Genomic DNA, 11,611 nt, shown 5'->3' with positions numbered 1-11,611 from the left:
GAAGCGGGGGGGGGTCCAGAACCGGCTATTTCATACTACTGGTGCTGAAGAAATATAATCTTTGTGAGGAAAAGGGGGGGGGGAATAAAGTCAAAAATCTCTGATAATACACTGAACACACTATTTTTTGTTTTTACAAGTTATAAAACAGTTAAAAATATTAACTAAAATAGTGGGGAGTATGCAAAATCGCTTTTGATAATACATGAATATTGTAATTACGTATAAATTGAATGGTATAAATACCGTTGGAGTTCGCATGGAAAATTATACAAGACAGGCTGTATGACAATGATATAGAGGTACATGATCTGTGGTGATGTTTTAGTTTCTCAGCAAAGGAAGAGTCGTAGAGAACCAATGTAGACATTGGACGTTGACAAATATTACATAGCTATAGTGCCTAGTGGACCTATCGCGGGTTCCATGTTATAAGCTTACAATTTTCACGAGGAATTGTGACTTTTCCGGTTAAAAAGCTTTTACCGGCTGACAGGTTATTAACAAACGGTTATTCTCCAATAAAACGTTTTTCCGGAAATATTTCTTTCTTATTTTTTTTTATTTTTTTATTTCTAAATAATATTTATTTATATTAAATTTAATGCTAACATTTAAATTGTCATATCTAACATTTATTTAGAGGTTCAAACACCACACAATATTTCGTTTAGTTGTGAATTAAAGTATATTATTCACATGCTGTTGGTGTATGATATTATACCAAGGTACAAATAGGTACGTACATACATTATTGGGGCATTTGAATTTTATTAGAATAAAAATTCTGCCTGAAAAATAATAACTAATGGCTACATAATTTTCGATTTCTTTAATTCATTAACAATTTGTTAGTTATATTGATCTAAATATTTTTATTTTTATTGTATAACCAATTTATTTAATCAACAATTAGGATTGTGTTGAAATTAAATCATATTAGTAAATATACCTGTACACACGATATACCTATTATTGATTGTTGTCGTTGGGATAAGTTCTCATTATTTTTATCTAATAAAGAATCGATACTTATATATCCACGATTCAATGTTTTCTAAATTTTATTTTGGTTCTTAGTAGTATTTATACGTTTAAAGGTGTACTACATTGATATATACCATATAATATTTTAGTCATTGTGGAGCACATTACATAAGCGTTTACCAAGGACCGACATCCAACAGTCCTTTGCTAACTACAATTTGTGACAAGAGCAAAAAAGATCACACTTTTCCCGGGCCAAACGTGCTGCTTGAGTTCAGGTAAAACTTTATCAAAATTATGTATTTACTAAACTTTGGAATTTTAAATACATATCTTAAAGGAGTTAAAACTATTTATTAATTTTGTGTAGGGCTGGGGCCACGATTCCTCCGTACGACTACACGGGCTTTGTGGCTACTATCGAGTTCATTGATGACGTGAGTACCCAACCAGCCAGTACGGCGGCCACGTTGGAAGTATCACCATATCCAGCCATTGCAGTTCAAAGTAAAAACTAAAACGATTTCAAATCAGTAAAATATAATAAGAATACTGCGTAATTCTGACCATGTGATTTTGACTGTAGGGAACTTGAGGAACGACCAATCTTGTGAGATGACAATCAAATCAGCTGACATCAAGTCTGGACATTTCGATTTACGTGGTATACAAAATTGGAAAACAAATTGCACTATTCGTTTCGAAGGGAGGGAACCGGAAATCGTGCACATATCCTTGTTTAACTACGTGCTCAAGTGAGTGCGATATTAAATCATAAAACAATAATCATGAACATAAGACATAATTGACTTAAAATAATACATAAGTACATCTAATAATACAATTTTTATATAATGACCATTCATCATTAATTATTATATTGCTGTGAAAGTTAAAAATATATAAACGGAATTTTGAATTATTATTAATTTGAGTATTATTTATTGCAAGTTGGATTTATGTATTAGCACGTAGAATATGTTTGATTTATTCATATACTAATAAATTCTACCCAGACGTAATACAAAATAATTCAATTTCAAGTCCTGTACAAAATATACAATATTCTATTGATTTTTAATTTATTATTTAATGAATACAATATTTATGGTTCAAACGTACATAGGTACCAGCTAGTTCAAATATGTTATCCTTAAAATATATATTCAAACATAATATAAAGATTTAAAAGTTATCTATCAATCTATCATATGAAAATGTATGAAAAAACATTGTGCTTACAAATTACTATGATATTTTTAATTATTTTAGAGCAAGTTCTTGTCAATCATTTATTGAAATTTACGATGGACCAGATATAAGGTCAAAAGATAAAACTAAACGATTGTGTAGTCCCGTTGAGAATCATGCAAGGGATACAAATGGCATGTAAGTCTGAAGATGGAAAGTTTATTAAAGAATTAGATCAAAAATTGTAAATTGTTTTTTACTCCGATCAATTTTATCGTTTTGTTTCACTTACAGGTTTCGTGAAAGACAAATGTTTGTTTCGTCAGGAAATCATATGACGCTCTTCGTCCGCAGATTAATGGCAAATAATCAAGACGAAGAGACTGAATTTTTGGACGGTGCCTACAGTTTCTTTAATGGTTAATTCTTATCATAATAATACATACATTTATATCCGCTTAAGTATTCATTTTGATATTCAATTATGTATTTAGTATTAGAAAGAGGAACATTGCAACCGGACACGTTGTGTGATGTTAACTATAATGGCCGAAGCAGTTCATCTAGAGGGAAATTAAAACATCCAGGAACAGAACAAATATTTTGGAATGTCGAAGGACAATTGAGGTGTTCTCAAAATCTCATTCCAGCTACTAATCAGAGCATAAGCATCAAAGTAATAATTATTTTACATTTTCCATCTTTTAAGAAATATTATGCGTAATTAAAGAATAAACGTAAATTAATTTATGCTAACAATCATAATTGTATTTAAAATTTGTATTGACAATTATTTACTTGTAATAAATATTATATATTAAGTACTTATTATGTAATAAGAAAAATAATATTTTTAAAAATCTCATTTGATAAATGCTTAGCTACTAAATCTATGTTAAATCTCTGTGTTAGCTCTTATTAAATATTACAGTAGTTAAACTAAGTGGCCCGTTTATTTAGGATGTTGCGAAATGCCAATTATAAATCAAAGCATCTACTGAGACCACAAATAAATTATATAAGTTGTATAAAAGTCTTAAAAGTTAATAAATACTCCCTAGCCGGACTAAACGAGTTTCATACTAAAATGATAGTTTATGTTTGTATTTAAACACAAGTAAAAAAACAAGAAAATCCAAATAAAATACAAAAACCATATATTATACGTTCATATTACTTTGCTCACCTCATATTTTTTACTTCACATGAAAAAGTACACAATTCTTAAAATATTTTTAAGATGAAGTTACAACAATGAATTATGTTTTGAAGCCTAGATATAAGTAATTTAAGATTCATATACGTCAAAGGAAGTTACTTAGACAATTTACAAACCTTGTATTTATATCTGAGTTTAAAGGTTTTTTTTTTAAATTTTAGCATAAAAATAAAACACTTTTATTTTAAGTATACACTTTACATCCTTAGAATATTTTTAATTGTATAGGCAATATTTATACCTATTAAAAAATGTAAACCATACAACTTCCTCTCTAGTTTTCACATAAGTTACGAATACGAAAAGCACAAGCTGTATGAAGTAGGAAAACGTAATGATATTAAATCTGTTTGACAAGTCGTTTATGTGTTCGTTAAATTTGAAGAGTTTTTAATACATAAAATGCATTAAGTCGATACTATATTAAGATCAAAAACTATTATTTGTGAGAAGTTGTAATGTGTAGCATTTAGTGTAAGACATAATTACTGTTTTTAATGAAGTTTCATTAGGATCCCCTCTGTTGAATACTACCGATAAAAACTTTTAATAAAACTTACTTCGTAGTAGATTATAATAATGTTATATAGTTTGAAATTATTAATCAATATTTTTACATGAATAGTTCAATATAAGTTGTAACGGATATTTGACTAATATCATTATTGTAATCATTTTTGAAATAGATTGATATTGATTATATAATATGATTAATATGATACAATATTGAATACAACTCTATATAGAATAAATGTAAATTCTCTTTTCTTTATTTTTGTTTCATTAATCACTCTTGTATATTGTACAATTGTGTATTTAATACAAATAACTATCAGTTATTTATCTATTAACGAATTAGCAATAAATTATTTATTGGGAGTAGGTATATAATATTATAATGGCTTTAAACCCGTACAAATCAAAATTCCATTAGTATAGATTATTATTTATTTCTATTAACCAAAACTGTTCGAGCACATTATGTATTTGTTCTTGGACACTAGCTAAATGTATTTTTGTTTTCAAATTTGAATACTTAAACATCGCTTATCTTAAATATTATTTACAGATTATATCGTTGAATAAGATGTCTTCGGATTTGTGCTACACCGAATGTGGGGACGGCGGGTGTCGTTGTGTCAAAAATGCTACATCGGTCGTTGATCAGCTGTACGTCATCTCAACAAACGATGACATATTGTCCTGCATTTGTGGTGATTTTCAGGTAAGGTTCTGGACGGAGGAAACAGCGAACATATGTTCATAATATATAATATTTATTTGCTTTCCTGGTGGCTCGTTGGAGTGTACTGCATTATATTATATTAATATAACATATTATGATTTATGAGTATCGTGTTTCTATGTGGGTTAGGCCGAATGGTTGCCAGTCACTGTCAAATCGTGGTCACCCATCAAGTTGGTATACTCAGTATCAAAGTACAGCTGGTCCAACAAAGGATTCGAATACTCGGCCGAGTATTCGTTCAAAGAAGATATGGTGTGCGGATATCGGGTCATCAACCAACATACCGGCATACTCGAATCACCAATAATGATCAGAGAGAGTCCACTCAATTTCTATTACCATCAGGATTGCACGTGGTTACTGGATTCAAATGTCGAACGTCACTTGACCATAGAAATAGGAAGTTCGCAAAGTCGTGAGTATAAAATGTGATGTAACAAACTCACAACTGCAGTTGTCACCTTAGCGGAAAAATAATTTATTTTGGGTTTCTCAAAAAGACAACACAAAACCTATTAATTCTAAATATAATTTAATATGAAAATATACCGAAATTTATCATCAAATTATATTCCATCTATCTCTCCATCATATCTTTGAATATAATACATTATTGAAGAATTAAGGAAATTAATTTAATCTGTTGAAAATATTTTTTTTTAAATAATACTTAAAAAGGGTTTTTCACTGAATGTTAGAAATAGTCATTAACTTTTTAAGATAAAAATAGGGTTAATGATGGTTGAAAAAAAATAATTCTTCAAAGTTCTAGAAAAAACATAATTCTTCAAAGTTCTAAAAAAAGGATAATAGAGTCCTTGTTCTATAATAAAACAAACACTAATTCTGGTAATATCCTTTGTTGTAAAACTTAAAGTTTATGAAGTAGAAATTAAACTTAACTGGAAACACAATGGATGAAGACGAGTATTAGATTGGTAAAAATCTTTTTAAACAATATAGTTTTCTAAGAGTTTACAAAACACCTTTTCTTCTTAGAATAATTAAATAAAAATTTCCTATATTACAAGTTAGACAGATAAAAAAAAATAAAGTTCTAAAGCAGTTATTATTTTTGAAAATGAAGTATAATTATTAGTTTAACTTATTTAATTCAGATAAATCAGTTTTAACTTTAAGAAATCATAACGATACAATTTTGAAATATTTTTGAAATTACATAAAATATGGTACCTACCAGCTACCCAACAAAAAATCTTAAAAATCTATCAATTTTTTAAATTTCATCTCACTCCACCTCGTGTGCTAACAATCATACTATTCACAGAAGGATCCACCAGTTCAACAAATTAGTTTGGTTTTATAGAAACGATTTTAACCTTTTACTTGCATCTTATATTTTATGATTGTTAACCACATAACTTGTAATTGTATATGTCAAATTCCTTGATTCTTGAAAATAAAAATATAAAAATAAAATAATGAATCTACTTTATATAATATTTTATTTGGCCTTTCAAGTTTTTAAATTGAATTATTAAAATACCTATTTGACATTTGTTAATAATCAGCTATAGATATCACACAGGTTAAATAATCCTAGTGTTAAATATACTATTTTTTCTTATTTTTTTTTTTTATAATTTTATAAGCACAAGGTAATATTGAAAAAAGCTGTTAAGTGGTTGAAGCTCTGCTGTACTGTAGGTTACAAGTAGCTCACTGTAATGGATGGTGTTAAATTTGAATGCAATGATAAATATTGTTGTACACGGAAAACGGGGGTTAGGTAAACCTAAACCGTTTTTTATTAGCAAAACCTAACCCCTCCACACCCCCCCGAAGTAACTTTCATACCAGAAAAATATATTGTTGGAATAAATCGAAGCATTATTTCGACTACTTATCGTATACACAGACACAAAAAATAGTAATAATAAAAGAAAAAACACATCATTGGAAAACTAATACATTCATCGTTCCACTCAGATCTAAAATGATACAAATAAAATACTTTAAACATAGTTTTTTTCCACAACTTATACAAAACTTTTTGTCAAAATAATAAAATAACATTGAGATTTTGGTAGATGATTTAAGATTTAATTTCATAAAAATATAATTACTGACCTATATAAGTTTTCAAATCTAATGACAGAAAAGTTTTAATCAAACTAAAAATGACACTATCATTAAAATGTGTCATGTAATTTTTATTATTAATTAAATATAAAAACAGTGGAGTACAATCGTTTTCAGTAGCTTAGCTAGGGGAAAGGATATTGTTCATCTCCTGTCAGAAATTCTAACTACGTCGCTGATAGTTTATTAGTATAATTAATTTAAGTGATAAATTATTAACATTTAAATGGATTTTTTTTTATTGATCTTCTTGTAGCTTCGGCGACATGGGCCATTAGCTTTATACTTAGAGTAATATAGTATTATGCTAAAATATGTTTTGGGAAACAATTTGATTACAATAATAGGGAGAACTTTGTGGCTTATGACTATTAACTATATTCTATTTCTTAAATGTATTTCTCTATATCTGTGCTCCTTAAATGGATTTTAATCAAAGTATACAATATCTAAAGAAATAACTATTAAATAATTATGGGGTATACTCTAAATCTATGCTTGAACTTCGATGTTCACGAATCAATTGAAAATAATTTCAGCAATTACTCGTATTATTTCTTCAAAATAACAAGTTCCTTAAGTCTAGACAATAATTTCTACCTTTTTAACAACGTTTTAAAGCGTCCATCATTCTTTATTTAAAATTCAAATTGTTTAAAAAGTTTTAAAAATAAATATCGCAATGGTAAAATAGGTATTGTAAGATATTTCCACGAATTTTCCATAACTAAAGTATTTCAAAGTGTATTTAAAAGGTAGTTCTACTGTGATTAATAATAAATGAGAATTACATCAATAAAATATATTTTTTATCTTAGGTCCCTGCTCAGCGTGGAATATAAGCATTCACGAGTATTCGGAAAGATCAGATGACAAAGCCGGTCCGATATTATACACATTCTGCTCCAGAGAAAAAAATTCAACCAACACACTCCCGTGGCAAACGAATATCGTTGTAATCAAGTATGCAATTTAAATTAAAAAATACAATGTACATTTTTAGTTAATTTAAAACATTTCATTAAATATGATGCTTTCGTACTTTAGGCTAAGAGTAATGACACAGACTCCACCACAATACTACATCAAGTGGAGATCCGACGTCGATCGTGCCAGACTGTCTGGATCGACGGCCCATACAGCCGCTGCTAGTGGATCAATGAAATTTGCAAACAACTGGACAATATTATTACTTACCATCATATTTCTTTACGTAAAACAAATGAAAAACAGTTGAATACTTGTATTATTGCCAATATAAATAAAGCTTTTTTTACCTGCTTAGAATTAAGTGTTAAGGTTTCTACAAATAATTGGACTAAAACGAGTACTTCCGTTTTTGACTGTTAGGGTTTGATTGATTTCGTGCCAAACTCTTAAATAAATATTTTGATTAGTAATTTATGAGTTTATAGTCGTAGATAATCTGATAAATTATTTCCTGAATATTTCCATATCATCTACTGAATGATAAAATTAAAATTAAAATCAAAAATCTACTTGCATCTATCATTTTTTGTTTGTATAATCATTAAACTACGAATACAAATCATTATTCAATCGGTTCTCAATAAAAATTGTATATGTCATATAAATTATTTTTATTCTTATACATTGTTAACATTATATTATATTCACGAATAAAATGTAACATTTTTATTTTACAACTATAATGTATATAGCCAATAGCCATATAGGTTAGGTTAGGTTGCTATTACGATATCATAATTGAAGATCATGAAACCTATTTGGGACCTGCTCTCCTCCAAAAAATATTATGATGCTTAAAGTTTCCAAATATCAATTATAAAATTAATTCAATTAGTATGCTTTTTTTTCAATTTTAAATATGTATTTATCAGGTACTTCTGTTATTCTAGTTTATTATGCAAATTCTTATGAAAGTACCAAATGATTTTTTTAGAATAAAACCAAGTATATTTTATATTTATATTGGTTACATTTTCTGTAAGCACTCATATTTATACATTCATTTTTAAACAGATATTGAGTTTAGAGGTTCAGTTTGACCTCTGCTTAAATTTGAGACCCGACACTGTTACATAAAATAAAAAATAGATTTTACTATACCAAAAGATTTTTATCATTGCCGCGATGGTGATAAAATAATAAAATATAAGAGGTAGCAATACTTCAGGAATATTAATTTTGTTAGATAATTGTAAATCACCTACACTTTTTTGTTTAGATAAAATATTAAACCAACCTTTTTTGTTTTATTATGATTCATGGTACAGCTTCAACTGCTAAGGTTATTAGCTTGAAACAAAAAATGAAAGCATTTGGTTACATAATATAAAACCAACGTTTTATTTTCTATATTAATACAAAATTCTTGAACATTGAAGTGTTACAAATTAAAACTATATTGACGTGAAAAAGAAATAAACACCTTTTATATTTAATAGTTGTAAATACACATGGGCATCTTAGCTTCCTGTATTTTCAGTATGAAAAACGGGAAAATATGCTGTCCCACTATAAATATTAAGGTACTTTTGATGATAACAAATACATACATTAAAACGATATTATTTATGATGTTAAAATTAATGATAATAATTACTTGATTATTACTAACACATTGTTATACATTAAAATAAATTGGCCATTTAAATTTAAGATTTTTAAAATATATAAATGTTTAATATACTGATAGGTGCATGTAGTAGTTATGTACAAGAATAAAGTCCTACAAAAATATTGTTGACGTCAGCCAGCCAAAATTGCACTAACAAAAAGATATTAGCACTTGCTAATTTGATAAAGCCACTTTTATTTGTATATTACGTTAAAATATTAGTTATAAATTATAATATGGTTAGGTTTACAAGTATCCTTTTTATGTTTGGTTTAAATGATTGTGTAAATAATTTTAAATAAAATAATAATCATAATAAATAATTTTATACCATTATTTATTGATTATTAGACAGTTTTTGACTGTTTTATTTTCGTTGAATATCTTATGTAACACAATCTTATGAACGTATTATGTTTATGTTTAATGTATATAATTATTGTTAATGAATTATTTAGGAAATCATAGTAAAATGTTGACTGTTGGGAAATTGTCCAATACTGTTTGGAACTAATTGGCTAATATGTGCAGTGAATACATTGTTCATTAAATAATAAACTAATTTTTATCGCCATAGTATTTTAATTTATCATAATTCTTAATTTGTATTAATATTTAGGAATATTTTACTCGGCTCAAGTACATCTTTTGTGAAAATACTAAATAGCTTACTTTATTGCATACACAGTAATAACTATCATAAATATAAACTTTTTTTTTCCGTTCAAAAACAGGAAACGTGTGAGAACTGTTTAGCACAATACTATCACGCCGGATGATATGTTGAGGAGAAAGCGAACTGAGGCGTCAGCGGATAAACAAGAGGCAGGATGGTGGAGACTATAGGGCTGCCCGAATATGCTTATTTTGTGGGCCGGTGGCCTGCTTGTTCAGGGTGGTTAGAGGTCCCGTCATTTATATAGTTAATTATAATTTGAGTGTATTTTACGAAGAAACGATAAGGGACCATAAGTTTTTAAAGGTACTCAATATTTTTATTTATAATAATAGAGATGACAAAACTAAATAGCTGATCAAAAGTTCTATTTTTAAAATGACCAAAATAAGGTCCACATATTTTTTTTAAATTATCTAACAATTTACAACAAATCGAATTACTGTCAATGTAGTGGAGCATTTATTTCCACCTATTAAAATAATTTACAACAATTTTTTAGGAATGGTCCACTGTTGCCCTACAAATCTGGGAGAACATGTTTAATATAAAAATAAAATCCCATCAAACTGCGAGCATGAACTTGGCTGCACTAAATTTAAATTGACCCTATGTGAAAATAAAGTCGAACGAATTTTGTCTCCAAATAATTAGATGGAAAAGTTTGGATAGTTCTCTGCTAAGTGCTAATGATGCGCTGCGAAGTTTGTAGGGATGAGAAAACCATGCATAATAAAATAATAAAATTGACATAATAATATGGCAATAACAGCATATTCATAACTGGTATAAACATAAAATGTATTTATACAACAGCGACCATTAAGGTAACATGGTTGGAATTATTGAAGTTATGGAGTTATATACAATTACTCTGTTATTTATATGCTATTATTAATCGCTTAAAAAGCCAATGCCTTGTCTTTTATTTTCCCCAAAATCAAAAAGCAATGGTGGAGGACAAAATTATGAAAGATAAATTATGTCTCTCAGAACTACAGTCTACAATATTATAGTAATGAATATTTACGTTTATTTTTTTCGTATGCACCCAACTGCACAAAACCGTAGGATAAAATAACTGCTGTACTGTATATATAGAATTAGGAATACAAGTTAAAAAAAAAAAGGTGCGCAAGTTGGCGGTACCCACACAAGTACCTACTATTGTTGTCAAGTATGTCATTATAATTGATGTATTAAATTTGATGTCAGCAATCATTAGGAAAAATTAATTCTATAAAATAATTAGAAAAAAGCTTTTTATCTTCGAAGAAAATCAAAAATATCCTACTAAATAAATAGCTCAAAATATATTTATAAATTTTATAATCAAATATGGAAAATGGTTATGTTAACATTTGCTAAAAAATGTAAGTACACATCTACAGTTGTTAGTTTTTGAGTAACAGAAAAAAATCGATTTTGTCAAATACCTATTGGTGTTGCTTAAAATTTCCCATTTTTCCTTAATTTAATTGTTTTGTTATTCCCAATACTTTTTAAAACTACTGGGAAACCAACATTTCGGGAGACGAAAGTGGATAATGTACCAATGTTCTCAAAACAAAAATATTCTTCCAA

At 27.8% G+C, this 11,611-nt stretch overlaps 1 protein-coding gene across 1 annotated transcript; it reads left to right on the top strand.

Moving 5' to 3' along the window:
* Nucleotides 1-1,385: 1,385 nt before the first annotated feature.
* Nucleotides 1,386-10,647, top strand: LOC111037397. Its single transcript, XM_022319943.1, has 9 exons — nucleotides 1,386-1,494; nucleotides 1,574-1,742; nucleotides 2,260-2,376; nucleotides 2,473-2,597; nucleotides 2,673-2,854; nucleotides 4,467-4,622; nucleotides 4,773-5,061; nucleotides 7,568-7,712; nucleotides 7,797-10,647. The coding sequence occupies exons 2-9, from the start codon at nucleotides 1,603-1,605 to the stop codon at nucleotides 7,984-7,986; spliced, it is 1,344 nt and encodes a 447-aa protein (XP_022175635.1). The 5' UTR covers nucleotides 1,386-1,494; nucleotides 1,574-1,602; the 3' UTR covers nucleotides 7,987-10,647.
* The last annotated feature ends 964 nt before the right edge of the window (nucleotides 10,648-11,611 follow it).

Source organism: Myzus persicae, unplaced genomic scaffold, assembly GCF_001856785.1.
Source record: "Myzus persicae strain clone G006 unplaced genomic scaffold, MPER_G0061.0, whole genome shotgun sequence".
Taxonomy (NCBI): domain Eukaryota; kingdom Metazoa; phylum Arthropoda; class Insecta; order Hemiptera; family Aphididae; genus Myzus; species Myzus persicae.
The sequence above is the reverse complement of the archived record's forward strand: the minus strand, read 5'-3'. Positions and strand labels throughout refer to the sequence as shown.

Excerpts from the sequence above, each read along its gene's own strand:
- LOC111037397 (XM_022319943.1), top strand. The coding sequence starts at position 1,603 with ATGACAATCAAATCAGCTGACATCAAGTCTGGACATTTCGATTTACGT. Across the intron at positions 2,377-2,472 it reads GCAAGGGATACAAATGGCAT|GTTTCGTGAAAGACAAATGT; the intron begins GTAAGTCTGAAG and ends TTTCACTTACAG. Across the intron at positions 4,623-4,772 it reads GCATTTGTGGTGATTTTCAG|GCCGAATGGTTGCCAGTCAC; the intron begins GTAAGGTTCTGG and ends TATGTGGGTTAG.